Source organism: Rhinolophus ferrumequinum, chromosome 9 (assembly GCF_004115265.2).
Source record: "Rhinolophus ferrumequinum isolate MPI-CBG mRhiFer1 chromosome 9, mRhiFer1_v1.p, whole genome shotgun sequence".
NCBI classification, from domain to species: domain Eukaryota; kingdom Metazoa; phylum Chordata; class Mammalia; order Chiroptera; family Rhinolophidae; genus Rhinolophus; species Rhinolophus ferrumequinum.
In genome coordinates, this window is record NC_046292.1 from 37,100,379 (window position 1) to 37,118,308 (window position 17,930).

The following is a 17,930-nucleotide window of genomic DNA, read 5'->3' on the forward strand; positions in this document are numbered from 1 at the left end:
CATACATACATCACACAAATATAAAACAATACACACAGAGCACATTTTGTACATAATTCACAATCACAATACACCCTTAATGTCACACTCCCATGCATACATGCACGCAAATACACATGAACACACTCGTGTTGTGTACATACCAAGCTGCTCTGCGAGGACCCGGCCCTTCTCAGTGGGAATAACCCTTTCTTCCTCCATGTCACACTTGTTCCCCACCAGGATAACCTGCGCGTTATCCCAGGAGTAGGTCTTGATTTGAGTAGCCCTAAAGAGTGAGAGAGAGAACTGTGTGAATGACACCTGCCTAGGCCAAAAAGGACTCTGTGAAGCTCGAAGAAACCAATTCTCATCCATGGGGATAGCAACACCCAACTTATGTCAATGAATTCAGCTGACAGCAGACAGATACCTGCCCCAACTGGCTGTTACAGATGCCAACCCCTGTGCCCTGGTTGCAAACCTCACCTATCTCTTTGGAGCCCTCTTCTAATGCGTCTGTGCATCCCTCTCCCCACTGGGGAGAGAGTTCTTTCTAAAACAGTTATATGACTACATCCTTTCTTAAAACCTTCTCTACCCTCTCCTACTCCCTCACTGGCAATGTACTGTAATGAGGTTTAGATCCCTCAGTGAGGTGTTCAAGGCCATTCACTTCCTGTCTCTCTAGCCTCATCACCCTTCCTCCCACTTTACAAACCTTCTCACCCACTCCCCAGATGCTCTTCCATGGCTTTGCCTTATCCCACAATTCCTTGAGGGGAGACTTCCACAGGCCCGGCCAGCCTCTCCCTCCTCCTCTGTGATTCATAAACCTTCACTGAGGCCTTAGATCATGATTATTTGTAGAAAGCAAAATGTCAGCAGTGGTTTCCTTCACTTACAATGATGATTAAACTTTTAAAAAATAGTTTTCTGTACTTTTCAAATTTTTGAAAGTGTGTTTTACTTCTATAATTAGAAACAAAAAGTTAACAGAGGAAATCAAATAGGACCCTTATATTGTGGAGACATCTTTTTGTGGGGGTGGGCCTAACTCTGTCCCCAACCATCCCATCAGGTAAAAATGATTACTTCCCCTTTTGGTCCCCTACATGTTTACTGTGGCTGCTGTTACATTTGACTGACTTTATCTCTCCTTCCTTTAAGGGCAGGGACAGGCTTATTCATCTTTGGGGTGCCAGCCCCCCATACAGACACAAAGCAGAGAAGTTGTCAGTGAATGTCTGATGAATGAAAAAGCCAGCAAATAGTTAATCCTAAAACAGATCTAAAATTATGACCTATCATGATATTGACCCTCAATCTAACTCAACCCTAATTACACCTGAACCTATTCCTGACCCTGTTCCCAAAGCTGATCCCACCACCAGCCTTCTCTTTAAGGTTGAGAAGCCATTCCCTCCAAGGATGGAATTCACTTAACCACCATTTGTTGTGGACTAACTAAGAGCTCAGTTCCATGCAGGCCGCTGGGGCTTAGATGGCAGGTGGGAGCTAGGCTGGGACCAAGTTTCTCAGGGGCAAAACTCTAAGGCCAGGGCTTGGGAGAGACAGACACTTAGTCTTCAGCCTCAAGGCAGTAACTGGAGCCAACTCTCCATGTTTCCCCATGCTACTCTTTCTGTCATTTTCCTCCTTCCTCCCACCCCATCCACTCTCAGCTCCCAGATTAGCAACTCAGGTTATTCTTGGAGGAATCGTCAGCAGGTGTTAAAGTCACTGTGTTCCTGAGGCGGAATGAACACGGATTGATGGAGAAAGGGAAGGAGGTCAAGGCCAACAAGGAAAGAGCAGTGGAGACACTGAAAGAGAAAGCTAATCACTCCATGGGGGACAGTGGGGGCAGAGAGGAGGAGGGAAGACAAATCAGGACTGGAGGAAAGGGAGGGAATGAGGAAAGGAAAGGGGGGAAGGAAAAAGAGGAGTAAAGAGAAAAGAGAGGAAGGGAAGGAAAAAGGTAGAGAGGAGGTGTTAAAAGGAAGGAGGAGAAAGGAGGAAGAAGAGGATGCCCAAGAGGCTGAGAAGGAGAACACAGACCCGTGAATGACAACATACGGATGGCCCACTGGACTTCCACTCAGAACAGGGGTGCAACAGGCAGCCTGCAAGGTCACGCTCATCCCAAGGCTCCAAGGCTCCAACGGTGCTTCACACAGTCATGGCAACTGTTCTTGGGAGAAGGGAATGTCCTCAAAGGGCAGTTGTTGGCAACAGGGAGCAAGAGAAAGGCTGGGCACTGGCCAGCTCAGCCTTTTTGATTCTGAAGAAGAGCCACAGCACAGATGCTCCACATTCTCCCATCTTCATCCTTTCCACTGATTAGGGCACAGGGCCCTGGCCCTCCTCCTCACCCGGCCTTTCCCTCATGCTCCCTTCTCTCTGTAAGTTATGTGCTGGGAAGAAAGATATAAGTTGCTCAGAGGTTGTACCTCTGGGGAGCTGTGCTGATTTTCACTGTAAATCGAATCTTGGCCTTGATGTGCTCTCGGACCTCCAGCCTGGCCCAGGGATGAACTGTATAGAAAAGCAGTCTGTTGACTCACTTAGCACTATGTCCAGAATGATCTTTCTAAAACATAATCGGAGCCTGTTGGTTCCCTGTTCAAATGTCATCACTGTGGGATAAAATCCAAACTCCTTATCCCAGCATACAGAATCCTTCCTGACCTCTGCTCTTCCTATCCTCTCAGCTATCTTCTCACCTCTGGATTCTCGCATCTGTATTCTTTTCCTGGAACATTCTCATCCAGTTACCTCTCGGGTTAACTCCTGTTCATCTTACAAAATGCAGCATAGATGACAGTAACTCCAGGACACCTTCCCTGGCTCCCCAAGTTGGGTCAGAGCCCTCCATTGGGTTCCCACAGCGCTGTTGCCTCCCTTCATCACTGCACCTTATATTTTCACTGCCTGCTTACTGATCTGTCCTCTCCTCTCATCTGTGAATTCCTTGAGGACGGGAGCCATGTCTGACTCATCCAGATTTCCCTAGCACACAGCACAGGGCCTAGCACACATTAGGTTTTCTTGAACACTTGGATGGATGGATGGATGGATGGATGGATGGATGAATGCATGAATGAATCTCATACCAATCTTGGACAGCATTGAAAGACTCCTCATTGGTGATGTCATACATCAGAATGAAGCCCATGGCCCCACGATAATAGGCTGTGGTGATGGTCCGGTATCGCTCCTGCCCAGCTGTGTCCTGGGTGTGAAAAGGAAAGAGAAAGTCTGCTTTTGTTCCTAAGAAGCCCCCAGAACAATTAACGAATAAGCCAAGGTATATTTAAGGAGTATCTATTATGTGTCTTGTATTATACTTGGTAACTAAAATAAAATGGTTTTTAAAACTTCATAGAAATTAATAAGAAAATAATTAAAATCCCAATAGAAAAATGGGAAAGAGGAATGAACAATTCACAGAAGAAATGTAAATGGATATTTATTATATAAAAGGTTTTAACCTTATTTTTTATTATAATTCCTACGAAAGATGAGGATGCAGTGAGATGAGCAATTTCACACTGCTCATGGGAGTGGAACTTGGTTTAATCTTTCTAGAAATCAATTTGGAAGTCTCAAGAGCGTTAAATATATTTGTACCCTTTGACCCAGAAATTTTCCTTCTAAAAACTTTTCCTACAAAATTAGAAAATCAGACAAATACCTATGCACAAAAATGTTTGTTACCACTTTATTTAGGCAGTGAAAAAGTATCATCAACTTACATATTCAACAATAGGAGAATGGTTAAAATATAAGAGTTCTTTTATGTGTTTATTTTTGTAAGAATATTTAATGACATGGGACAATGCTTGTATGTGTGACATAATGTCAGTTTTGTAACTCCATATGCAGAGAAGTGGAAAGAAACACATCCAAAGTTAATAGTTATCTCTGTATGAGAGACAAGAAATACCAGGACGTTGATTTTCTTCATGTATTTTTATTTTCTCTACAATAGGCATGTATTACTCTAACATAAGGAGAAATAAATAAACATTTCTACTGACAAAAATGACTAAGACAATTCTTTATCTCAAGCAGCTCACAGTCTAGTTGGAAAGACAAACATGTAAGCAAGCGAGCAAAAGCAAGAACAACAGCAAAGTGTTACTGGAGCACATTAGGATGCTTCACAGATGTCCACAGTCCTTATTGAGAGAACAGCCAATCTTCTCTGCTTTATTACAGTTTTAGAGTGTGTGATGCTTGAGCCCATATAAAACATTTCCTCATATATTAGCTCATTTAAATTTTATGAAATCTCTGTGAGGTAGGTGTTATTCGTATTTACATATTATAGTTGAGCATGCAACAAAGCAAACAGGGTAAGTGCCTTTCCCAAAGTCTCAAAGCTGGAGACAAAAGCTATGCCTTAAATCCAAGATGTCTGATCCCAAGTCCAATGCACATACCACTATAGCTCAATCAGTGAAAGATTTATCCACAAGCACTCACTGAACACCATCTTTAATGATAATAAAAACAAGTATGAGAACAATAGTAATTACAGTGTGCCATTATTTGTACATCTGTTGCACCTGTTATCCACAAACTTTAGAAAAACCCTGTAGGGTATATATTATTACTCCATTTTACAGATGAGGAAACTGAGGTTCAGATAGATTGCCCACTGAGTGTAAGAATTTGGATTCAAAACAAGTCTGTCTGACTCCTACACCTGTTACAGTATACTGCCTTGGCCATGTGTGATATAAAAATGGAACAAGCACCATCCCTGCCCTCAGGAAGCCTCAGTAAAACTGTAGAGGTGGCTAAAACATACGGGGTGTGACAATTAAGTTCGCGAACTTGTTGCGACAATGTTGCTAACCCTTTTTGATATCTGAGGGATTATTCATTATGAATTTGTACCAACGGGATAAACAGTTAACCACGTTTACTCTTTGGAAGTGCTGAAAAGGCTGCGTGAAAAAGTTAGACGACCTGAACTTTTCACCAACAATTCATGTTTCTTGCATCACAACAATGCACCAGCTCACACGGCACTGTCTGTGAGGGAGGTTTTAGTCAGTAGATAAATAACTGCATTGGAACACCCTCCCTACTCACCTGATCTGGCCCCGAATGACTTCTATCTTTACCCAAAGATAAAGGAAATATTGAAAGGAAGACATTTTGATGACATTCAGGACATCAAGGGTAATATGGCCATTATATTACCCTTGATGACCATCATATTACCCAGCTCTGATGGCCATTCCAGAAAAAGAGTTCCAAAATTGCTTTGAAGGGTGGACTAGGTGCTGGCGTCAGTGCATAATAGCTTCTCAAGGGGAGTACTTCGAAGATAACCGTAGTGATATTCAGCAATGATGTATATAGCACTTTTTCTAGGATGAGTTCGCAAACTTAATTGTCCGACCTCGTCTCATATCAAACTGATAATTAGATATGTGGCAGTATGTCATCAGTACCAGATAAGCTGCACAAAGAAAATGTGTCACACAAGACAGGTAAGGTGTAATCATGGTAGTTTTCAAAGCAGAAAGACATCAAAGCAGAGATAGCATATCAGTTAGGACAGACTGGGTTATTCAGTAACAAGCAATCACAATCTAAGCAGCTTAAGCAACAAGGTTTTATTTTTCACTGTTGTTACATATCCATTAAGGGCTGGCTGGGTGCTCTGCTTTTTGTCTTCCTTATTCCAGGATAAAGACTGATAGAGCAGCTACCAGAGGGAAAGAAAGTGTGAGTCATGTGTTTGCTCTTAAAACTTCTATTTTTCCCATTTCACTGGCTTAAGCAAGTCATATACCCACACCCAAGAAAGTTCAATCCGATAACATGCCCAGGAGGAGAACTGGAAATGTGATAGACAGCATAACGGCTCCCACAGGTGAATCTGTACCAAGCCCAGAAGCATCACCTGAAGATGTGCTTATGTGGCAATAGAAGGAGGACAACAGGGACTTTTCTAAAGAACTTTTCAGGCAGAGAAGTGAAGGAGAGGTATTTTGGCAGAAGAAAGAGTTTTTGCCAATGAGTACTCCAGAAGAACGTAAGGAACGATGGGAAATGGGAAATGGACAGGCTTTTGGAAAGAGCTTTGAATGCCTGGCTATGGGGTTTGGACTTGATCTTTCAGGATCAAAGATTTTGAGACAGGGGATTAACATGATTAGATCTACATTTTAGGAAGATCACTGACTGTGATGTCGAGAATAGACTGGAGGGAGAAGAGCCGGGAAACAGGAAGGCTGGATAGAAGATCGGTGAGACCGATCAGGGTTTGAACTGGAGTGGTAGCAACAGGAATGGAGTAGACCCAGATTCAAGAAGTATCTCAGAGTTGAATTACAGGGCATGTTGACAGATTAGATGTGAAGAGAAGAGAAATCAAAGACAACAGTTATGTTCCTGGCAAGGCTCAGCCTCTCCATGTCCTCAGCAATTCAGCTCTGGCCCAGACTTATACAATGTTACTCAGCCAAAGAAAACCTGCATTTAACACATCATTATCCTTGGAGAGCATTTGAATCACCATCTCCTGTTTGTTCAGCATGGTCTTTGGGTATCTGACTCTTCACTTTAAGAAGCTTATCAGAGTATTCCTTCTGACCACATACAATACTTCTCCCTAAGGCTTCTGGCAAATACAATTTTCTCCAGCTGGTGAATGAGTGAGTACATGAGTGAATTAATGAAGAACTGAATGAGGGAATGAGTGGGTGAACATCTAACACGGGGACTCTTAGGCCCTACTGAGAAATAGTCACTATCTGCCATATCTACACGTGTGCACCTCTGAAACAGTGCTGCAGTATTTGATCCACCCCTCCCAGGCCCTTGCCTCTGCATCCTGAGTTCCTCAGAGCCAGCGCCACAGATCTGCAGTCTCAGACCTTAAATCTTGTCCTCTAGAGTTTAGAATTAAGCCATCCTCCCAGACTGGTGACCTAGAGGACCGGGCAGGATTTCTGAGTAACTGCGCTGCCACCAGGTCTCAATTCTTCTCACTCCACCTGCGTTTCTCTGTGAGAGTTTCTAGTCCCCCATCTCTGCCTGGAGCCTGGTCCTACCCCGGTTCTTTGACAGAAGAGTCCTGTCACCAGTTGATACTGAATTACTGGAAATTCTGGTATAGACTAATAAATGAGTTTGGACATGGAATCAGGTTCACCTCTGTTCTCCCAGTGCCTGGCACAGGGCTGGGCACACAGTCGGGATTCAATCACCACTTGTTAAATAAAAAGGCCATATAGTTTGGAGGTGAAGAGCATGGCCCCTGGAGTTAGACTTCTGGGTGTGAATCCCTGTTCTACCATCTGCTAACTATGTCTCTAAAATGGTTGCCCGTGACCGCCATCTCCAGGTCTTCCTGCTCGTGTGCAGTCCCCTCCTTGGGAAATTTACCTCTTGGGGCCTTAGCTTCTTTGTCTATAAAATGGAAATAACAACAATACCTTACTTCCTACAGTTATCATAAAAATTAAGAAAGTTATTGTATCTAAAATGCCTGGAACATTACTAGTACATCAGTGCCTGATGGGCTTCAGTTATTCTTTTAGTATTTCCAGAGTCAGGCCCCGGGGCAGGTTCCCAGGGTCTGTCCAGATGGAGTGGGTGAGTCTCATGCCACGTGTCACTTCCCTCTCATTCAAACTTGCCCCGGGGCTGCCTCCATCCAGAGTCTCAATATGAAACTTCCCTGAATGAGTAGTAAATGGCCAGACAGAAAGTTAATGAATGAGTGTAACAGTTGGGTCTTCAGCTAACTCCCACTCTGCCATTCACCACCTGGTGATTTTAGACAGCTTGGATTTTTTCATCTCTCTGAGGCTCAGTTTCCTCACATCTGAAATGGAAATAATAAGGCCTACTTGATGTTTGTAATGAAACAAGGAGTTTTTCAAATGTCTAGTTCATAATAGGTACTCAAACATGGGAATTTATCATTTTCATTAGTTAATTTCTCTAAGTCTCCGTTTCCTCATCGGTAAAGTGGTGATGATAACATCAACCTTGAAGTGGTTGTGTAAGGGTTACAGATAATGTATGGGAAGAGCCTGCCAGAGTGCCAGGCACATAGTAGGTGATCAATAAAGCTCCTAGTAGCTGCTGCTATTACTGTTGATGTTGGTGTTATTGTTGTTTCACCTAAAGGAAAGCTAGGTTGGAAACAACAATCCAGCTCTCACTATGTGTGCTGAATGGGAAGTAGCCCAGAGAATTGCTCCTGAACCTCCCTCTCTTTTATTTTTAAAAATCACTTTGACGAACATTGATTCCCCTCCCACTGATGAGATTCAGAAATAGAATCAGAGAGGAGACAGGAAGGAGGAGAAAGAAAGAGGCACTGACTCACTGGCTACTTGAGGAAAAAGACCATGTCATCAAGAGCAATCACTTCCCTTCTAAGAAACAGACATTCATTGAACTCCTCATACGGGCAGAGCATTAAGTCAGAGAGCGGACAGCAGGGTGAGTAGGCCACTGCTCTGGCCTCCAGCAGCCCGTCAGTGTGGCAGACAGACACATGGGCAAGGGGGAAAGGAGCTAACATCAACTGAACACCTACTATGTGCCCTGCACTTTGATGAGAGCTTTACATATGGGTTCTCATTTATTATCTATAGTAACAAAGTAAAACTGCCAGCGGAGCATGTTATGTGACAGGCATTATGCTAAGCACTTCTCCTACATTATTTAATTTTCAAAACAGCCTTGAAATACTGTTATTTCTATTTACAGATAAGGAAAAGTTAAATAACTTGCCTAAGATCTTGCAACCAATTCATGGCAGACAGAGATCCAAACCTGGGACTGTCTGATTCCAGAGCCTGTGCTCTTCCCAAGATGCCCGTTACTCTACATTATTCCTCTTAATTGTTAACATCAGCCCAAAACAGGACAAGTTTGAGTCCCTATTTTATATATAAATTAACTGAGGGTCATAGAGGTTAAGTAAATTGCTAGAGTCATGCATGAGCTGTGAAAAGGCAAAGTCGGGATTCAAATTCTGTCTTTTTTTGACCAAAGCCTGTGCATATTCATCACAACCTACAGCCCAGCCAGACTGTGTATTCTTGATCCCCTCTTACCCACCTAGGACAGGACCTAGCCCACTCCACAGCTTCCAACATAGGATGTCTTCCAACCATGTCTAAGGCTTCCTGGGGCCAACACTCTCCCCTCCACAGGAGGGTAAGGCTGGAAATCATCCACAAAGCTTAAATGGAATCACAGGGGTCTGGACACAGGTTATGTACAGCTAATATTAGTTATCTTATCTATGCCCATCCTTAAAAGACAGCCATTCCATTGATGGATAGTTCTGATTATTAGAATATTTCTCCCTTGTGTTGAGCTGAAATCTGCATGTGGTAATTTCTATCCATTGAATTAATTCTGTTCTCTGGAGACACAAAGAATTGCATCTTCCATTGCATCATCAATCCAAATAGACCCTTCACTTCTTTCTAGAATTTCCTCGTGGTGACGCACACATGCCACACTCATTTCTGCTTCATATTTCTGCTCATGCTACTCTCTCTGCCATAAATGCCCTCTCCCAGCTCCATCATCTGTCTTGACTATCAGATTGTTGAATTCTAAAGTTAAAAAGAAACCTTAAGAGTATTCAATCCATTCTCTTGCTCAAAATCGGAATTCCTTCCACAGCATACTTGTTTTTAGTGTTTCCAATGTTAGATGCCCACTCTTAAAAGGCAGCCATTCCATTGATGGATCATTCTGATTATTAGAACATTTCTCCCTTGTGTTGAGCTGAAATCTGCATGTGGTAATTTCTATCCATTGAATTAATTCTGTTCTCTGGAGACACAAAGAATAAATCTAATTTTTCACTCATGTGGCAGCCCTCCAAATATTTAAACACTATGTTTGTTTAGCTCTTAGAACTTACAAAGTTTTTTTCTTATTATCTCAGTTAAATACCAGAGAAATCCTGTGAAAGAAGAACCAATATCCTCATTCCACAAAAGAGGCAACTGAGGCTTCAGAGGTGAAAGACAATGAATGATAAATGGGGGCTTAAATAAAGCCAGGTCTAGAAGACCAGGCTACATCTCTGATATTTTAAGTCACAAGTCACAGGGACATTGACAATTAGCAGAATGACCAAAACAGTGATGGGAACTTGAAACTGTATCACAGGAGGAATAACTGAAGGAAGATGTTTAGTCCTCTGGGAAATAGCACTGCTATCTTCAGATATCTAAAGTGCTTAATGGGTTTTCCTTCTTTTCTTTCAAATCTTCACTGGGTGCTGATTGTGTGGCAAGTGTTGGCTAGGTCCTGAAGATCAAAGGATGACTGCGACACACTACCTGCTTGCTGTCTCCATTATCTGTTTACCGGAGAAGGTAAACATGCATTGGATGGGGATTCTGAAGCCTAAGGCTCATTCCCATCAAGCCTTTATGGCACCTTTCTTTGAGGTAAACTCTTCCTTTGGATCTCAGCTCAGCACAGAAGCTGCCCTGACCATCCTGGCAAAGTCAAATGCTCCAATTACCTGCTCCCCTGGCACCATGTGCTTCTCCTTTATAGCACTCCTCCCCACTGTAATTTTGTATTTACTTGTGTAATTATTTCATTAAGGTCCGTCTCCCTTGCCAAACTGCAAGTGCCACAAGAACAGGATGTCTGGTTTTGCTTACTATTGTGTCTGGCACAGCACTGGCACATCGGATGGGGAAGGTTTGCAATAAACACTTGTTGAAAGGAGGGAGTTATTGGGTGCCTGCAATATTTTCGGTAGAGTACACTGAATATTAGATGGGTCTTTCTAAAATCCAAACCTCATCATCTGCCTCTCAGTCTAAATACCTCCCCTGGCTTCTCACAGCCCCCACAATGGGGTCCAAGCTTCTCCCAGCAATCCTTCAGGATTGAGCTCAGGTTTCCCTTCTGCTTTCTTCCCTCTTATTCTTCCACTGAACCAATGAGTTCCAGCTTTGCCTAATTACTTATGGTTTCCCAAACACGCTGTTCCTTCACACCCCTGGGATGTATGCTGATACGCTGACCTTTGCCTGCAATCCTCTTCTTTTTTATAATTAACAACCTTATTCAAAGGGCATATCCTCCCTGAAGCTTTCTCTGACCACCTCTCCCCCCACAAATTAACTTCTTTCTCTACCTTTTTATGGTTTGGCTTTATATCATTGTACACATCCCATTTATTATAGTTACTGGCTTGTTTGTCTCCTCTTTCAGATAGAGAGCATTTTGAGACTCAATCTAATATTTAGCTAAATCCCAGGCATTCAACTATAGCACCCGGTACATGTAGGCACTTAAGAATGCTGAATGCTAGTGAATGAAAGTCAAGGGCTCACTATGTGCTGCTTAGGGAAAACTCATTTAGAACCTCAGAATTGGTTGGAAAAGGGTCTGTGAGATCATACAAACAGCCTCCTCTTTCTAGTTCCTTTCCATGTTATAGACAAAAGGGGGAGGTCCAGAGCAGTGACAGCCTTGGGAAGTCACACATCTATTAAGAGGTTATCTCTGAGGCCTCCATCCCTGGGTGCTGCCCTGCTGCGTACCTGCTCCCTCAGCCAGGCTCCTCCCTCCCTCTTCTTCAATTCACTCCCCCCAAGGCCAGGTTGGGAGGTGGGGATGATGAGCACGAGGAATAAGAAGCAGGTAATGAGAGCTTTCAGGCAGCTTTCCCCACACCCACCTACCAACCCACAGCTGCCAAGCTCCAAGCCCTTTGTATTTTGCAGCAGCTGGGAGACAGGCCATTATATCCCAAGGGAATGGGAGGAAACCAGAGGGAGAGAGCTTTTCAGGGAGGTGCAGCAGAGTAAGGGAGAAGCAGAGGACTGAGGAATGGAGAGTGATTCCTTGGAGCTGGCTTGGTCTTATACCCATCTATCCTCAGTATAGGCCACTAAAGAGCACCTGAGAGTTCTCGAGCATTTTTGCTGCATCATCTCATTGGATCCTAACAATGACCCTGTGAAGCAGACATTTTAGAGCCAGAAGAAACCAATCTTAGAGCTCATTCAGTCTGACTACTTTATTTTGCAGGTAGGGAAACTGAAAGTGACTTTCCCAAGGTCACACAGCTACTTACTTTTTGGTAGGGCTGAGACTCCAGAGTATTCTGACTTCATACATAGCCAGTGTTCTTTCCAGCATACCATGTATTATTGTCACTATTGATTTACAGGTGAAAAAATTGGCATCCAAGGGCATATAGCTAGTAACTGGTCCTTGAGGGCAGAAGACAGGAAATAGGTCACTGGAATCCAAGACTGGGGATTATAACATTCCCCTGATCACTGTATTCCTATCTAACCTTTGGTGTCCAAGTCAAAGGGCACCTGTTCTAGGAAGTTCTTTGGAATCCAGCATCGGAATTCATAATCAATCATTCCTTCTGGACTTCCACAGGATGTACTTGGGCTTTATTTTAGCAACAACAGAGCACAGAATATTAGACCTGGAAGGCCCTTGCAAGAGTAATCAATTCCACAAATATTTAATAAGTCTACAGTGTGACCACAAAAAAGACCCAGGTGATCCTGGCCCTTGGAATTCTCAGTCTATGGGGAAGTTGCCTTACATGTAACAAATCCTATAATAGGTACATATAGGATCAACTCCCTCATTTTACAGATGGGAAACCAAGGCCCAGAGAGATAAGTGTTCTGGCTTGTTATTTTTGGCATCGGTCTCTCACACAAAACCTTCAAAAACGCAAAACAAAACTCTCACAGATAGATGATTGATTTCCACTAAGATAGAGGCACTACATTTTACTTCAACAAATAAACTAAAGGTCATAAGTCTTCCTTTCATTGTTCCTCAATGTACTTGGTGTACCTTAGGGGTTCAATAAATATTTTTTGAATGAATGGATCATAGTACCTATATCAGGGGTTGTTTCCATTTTCATCTATATCTCCTCATGTAGACTATGGGTTAGGGGCTGTGACTTTGATTTCTGTACCCTCAGCAATAGGTAGAGCAATGCCTGGCACTGGGCAGGTATTCTAAAATGATGCACGAAGAAAGGAATGAATAAATGAATGAATGAGAGAAGGATGGATAATGTAATCTCTCTGTTGTTCCAAGTAACAAAGATGATATACCCAAACACACACTCCTCTGAAATCTTCTCCTTTCCTTAACTTCCGTGAAATCTCACTTTAGTTGTTTCCCTTCATCTTCTGCTCCTGCTTTGTCTCCTACACCAGCTCTTTATCCTACCCTGGGCCCCTCACTTCCAAGTTTCAGATGGAAAATTCCAAATGTCTGCTAGACATCTCCACTTAGTGTGAATGCCTCTAACATGTACATAACTGACTATTCATTATAACCTACTTCATTTGTGTCTCCTTCAACTAATAAGCCCTCATCCATACCCAGCACAGATCTGGGTACATGGCAGGTATTTAAAGATACCCACTGAAGGAACCATCATACCACCCTGGTGCTTTGGGATGGACAAATTTAGCATCAGAGTTTCTAACCCATTTCCTATACACTCTTTTTGCCCCCAGTTGACATCAGAACTGTTTAGAGCAGGGGTATCCAAACTTTTTTCAACGTTTTTTACCAAGGGCCATATGCGGTAAAATACACAAACAGCCGGGCCACTCACTCGAGGTGAAGTACGTATTGCCTCACCTGGTTTATTTAAGTAAACTAAATATACTTTTGGAATTTGCTGCAGGCCAATTAACAATGGATTGCGGGCTATAGTTGGCCTGCGGGCCGCAGTTTGGACACCCCTGGTTTAGAGCATTCTAAGAAGTCTCTCTGGGGAAATTCGCTTAATTTACCACCTGCTATACCCTTTATGTGACTCACCCAGCTCCCCTTCATGGCAGGAAGAGGTGGGGGAAGAAATAAGGTGGGAGAGGGACAGGAGAAAAGAGAGAAGCTTGGAACAATATTATACTTAATAAACCCCCAGGTCACAGCAAATAAAAGGAAATGTGAATCAGGTCTTGTACTGAGAAATCAGGTCTTGTACTGAGAAATTGCTGGTGATAAAAATAGTACCCTTGTCAGACAATTTGCAGAAAATAAATGGTTAACAAATATATAAATAATTGTTCAATAAGTAATCAGAGAAACGCAATTTGAAATGATGAGATACCATTTTTTTTTACCTATTGAATTAGCTAAAATTAAACTAAGGGAATATTTGATACTGACAAAGATAAAGTAAAACAAGAATTTCACTACTGAAAATCTGTCTAAAGAAAATAATCTGAAACCTAGGAAAAGTTTTATACACAAGGATGATCACTGATCACGGCAGCTTGATTCATAATAGCCCCAAATTGAGAAATAGTTAAATGTTCAAACAATGGAGAACAATTAAGCTTTGAGAGGCCAGAGATGGTGCCTCATTCTTTTATCACTGTTTAGAGTACCCAACATATGGTTAGTGCAACAAATATTGTTGAAGTAATGAATGGATATGGTGCATTGTTCTATAAAGTACAATGAAGTCATTAAGAATATTCAGAAATCTTTTCTAACAATGTTAGCTGTGCTTATAATGTTATATATGAGTAAGAAAAGCAGGATATAAAATTGAATGTATAGTATGACCTCAACTATGTTAAAAATTCAGAAAACAAACTGGAAAGAAACCCACCAAGATACGTATCGATAATATTTTCTTCTTTATGCTTGGCTATAATTTCAAAATATTTTTAAATGAGCATACATTACTTTTAGAATTAAGAAAAACGAAAGCCATAGTAAGAATTGGCAGTTGCTATTAATATTAATAGTCCAAGGAGAAGGGACTATGGGAAAAACATGGAGGACAAACCACGAGTTGATAATTATTGTAGATGGATAATAGTACATGGGTTTCATGTACTATTTAGTCTCTCTACTTAAGTATGTATTTGAAATTTTCCACAATAAACAGCTGAAAAGAAAAAAAAAAAAGTAAAGCCTGAAACAGCATGGCATCTGGGATGGCACAAACAGTTCTATTTTCAGTGGAGTGTAAAATACCAGATTTTATGGATTCTAAGATGTCCACTTTTTTACATTTTAGCATCTCTGAAATAAGGATATATCTTAAAATGGATAGTTTTAGATTTCTGAAACACAGTGCTTAAAATATTAAATAGGGGAGGAAGTAGGAAGTGAGGTTAGACCTAAACCATGGAGGTCTTGAATGGCAGGCCAGGTGCTTGAACATTGTCCTACAGAGAACAGAGGCCCCTGAGGGGTTTAGTGGCCTCCCACATAGGGCCTATTACCTGGAGAACAGTCAGTAAGTGTGTGTTAAATGGTGCGGCCATTGAGGATGGGGTCACTGCTGCTTGTGCCAAGGGCCAGGGGACATTGACCTTTATGAGAAAAATGTCTGAGTCTTGTCCTCTCCTCCTCCCTTTTGTCATCTCATAAGTCCCCCCCCCACCCCCGTTCTCTCCAGCTCTGCAGGGCAGAACCAGTGGGCTGTCTCATAAAGTTGTCTTCCTCCCTCTAATCCCCCCACATGACTTCCTTTTTCCTGATAGTAAGAAACACTTCCCTCAAACCTGAACCAGCACCATAGCTGAGGTTCCACAGGCCTGGGTTCCACAGCACCTTCTAATACGACATCCCAAAGCCTTAAAAACCTCCGTTTGGAGCCTGGCCCAGAAACCTACTTATGAACTCATTTCCAAACAAAGACCCAAGGAGTTAACATACACAGGGCAGGTAAGAGATGAGAAGGAACTTCCTTGGACTTTTGGGACTTGACTAAAAAGATAGTCCAGGACCTCCATTCCTCCCGGGGCTGTGCTTTCCCTTTGGTCTCATAGCTGCTTTCTTTCAGGAGTTGGCCCAAGTCACTAAGCAGACACGTCCCCTGAGGATCATTTGCATACAGGTGCCAGAGTGTTCCAAAAATAGCATAAACACCGCTCCGCAAAGCAAATGCCTTGAAATTTATTTACAAGGGAGGGGAGACAATCATCTGAGGAAGGAGGGGAGCCTGTCAGAGGCAGCCTGACAACAGTAAGAGAGCCACATGACACAGGCTGGGATAGGAGGCTTGGGTATGATTTAATTCTACCACTAACTTGCTTTGGGGGCTTATGAATAACCCCCACTCGGGGCCTTGGGTTTTCCATCTTTAAAGCAGATGATTTCTATCTCCCCTTCTCGCCCTAAGGAGTCAGGATAAATTGTAATCATAATAATTTCTAACATAAATTGAGTATTTACTAAGTGTCAGGCACTGTAACAGGTGATTTTCATGCATTACTTCATCAATCCTCACAACCAGCATTTTGAGTTAGAGAGGACAAAGCAACTGAGGCACAGAGAGGTTAAGTACTTGGCCAAGTGAGCAAATGTTGGTGCTAGGAGTTTGACCCTTGTGACATTACCTTCCAGGAGGTAGGGTGAGCCACTTATCCCTGGTTTTCTAACCTAACAGTTTCATTGTGTTAAGGTCATGCCACTCCTGCCATTCTTTCTCCCTAGGTTCTCCCCTCCCTTGGCTACTCCCCAGGCCCCAAACATTATGTCCTGAAAGTCTCTGTGCTTTGCTCATACTGTTCCCTCTACCTGGAACAGCCTGATCCCATGTACTGCTGACCCAGTCATTACTGACCACTCAGAATTCAGCTCAAAGGCTTCCTCCTCTATGATTCACGTTTCCCCCCAATACCCACAGGCAGAAGGAAGACTAGCGACTGTTTGTTGAGACTTAGAGTATGGCTAGACTGTGCATTTAATTCTTACAACTTTCTGAGAGAGGTTCCATTATCATACCCACTTTACAGATGAAATTACTGAGACTCAGAGGTTAAATAGTTGCCTATGGTCATAAGGCTGATAAAGATCTGAACTAGACAGTCTGACCTCACAGCCGTCCTAATCCTATTCTACCATCTCTCTAATGAAATACTGTATGAATTACCAAGGTATTTGTTTCACCACTAGACTATAAACTCTTCTGGTTTTGTTGTTTGTTTGTTTGTTTGTTTTGTTTTTTAGGATTGACTGAACTGTTGGGAGGTAATTTGGAGCAGCATACTTGGGGAGGGTGGGAGGGGGGAATCAGACTACAGTCAGAACCCAACTAGAAAAAAAATAAATTAAGTCTCTCTGTCTTTCTCTGCCACTTTAAATCCCTTTGGGGATAAGACAAAAAAACAGTTCTGTACCTTGGCATTCATTTCTGTTCCAATCTCAAGGGTCGGGATCACCTCCTCCAAAAAACCTCTTAAAATACCATTCTCATCATCTCTTTAATTTTAGTGTCCCTTCAGCACTTGTGTGTCATTTAATTAAACACTAAGCGTGTAATAAGTGGGTACTATTGAGGGGCAGCGGTAAGGGTATGAATTTCAGGGTCAAGCAAATGTGAGTTCAAATTCTAGCTTTGCCACTTCCCAGCATGTGGCTTTGGACCACTCATCTGATTTTCTGAGCTGATTCATTAGCTGCAAAATGGGGTTGATAATAATATCCTTTTCTCAGTATTGTTGGGAGCATACAGTGAGATAAGCGTTGTGACAGTGCTTGGGCAGCTGTAAAGCTCTGTATAAACATTAGTCATGTTCATTAAATTTACAGCTTGCCCTGGATAACTGCTGTTCTTCCCCTCATGCCACACCCAGGGCAAGGCCTCAGATTCCCAGAAGAGCTGGACATGTAGGCAAGTGCAAGGAGGGAGGAGCCCAAGAAAGCAGGGCTGGTAACTGCCTGAGCAAACTTCCGCTGAAAGGAAATTAAAGGGCTAATTATGCCTCTGCTGGTGGTAAATTTCCAGGCCAGCCTTTGGGCTCAATCCGTTGACACAGCAACAACCTGATGGGGTAGGACAGTATCCTGAGAGGGCATTTTCTCTCCTTACAATGTCCAACCTTAGAGTCACCTCTGATTTTCTCTATTCACTCTTTCTCTTCTCTCTTACCTCTCTTATCTCTTCCTGCCAAGTC

General features: G+C 42.6%; 1 protein-coding gene across 1 annotated transcript in view; it reads right to left on the reverse strand.

Moving 5' to 3' along the window:
* The window catches only part of RAB3B (RAB3B, member RAS oncogene family), a 60,704-nt gene that overhangs the window by 16,199 nt on the left and 26,575 nt on the right, over positions 1-17,930 (reverse strand). The window contains exons 3-4 of the mRNA XM_033115476.1: positions 3,096-3,214; positions 144-268 (exon numbers count right to left, since the gene is read on the reverse strand). Of these exons, the coding sequence (XP_032971367.1) occupies positions 144-268; positions 3,096-3,214 (244 nt within the window). The remainder of the gene's footprint in view (positions 1-143; positions 269-3,095; positions 3,215-17,930) is intronic.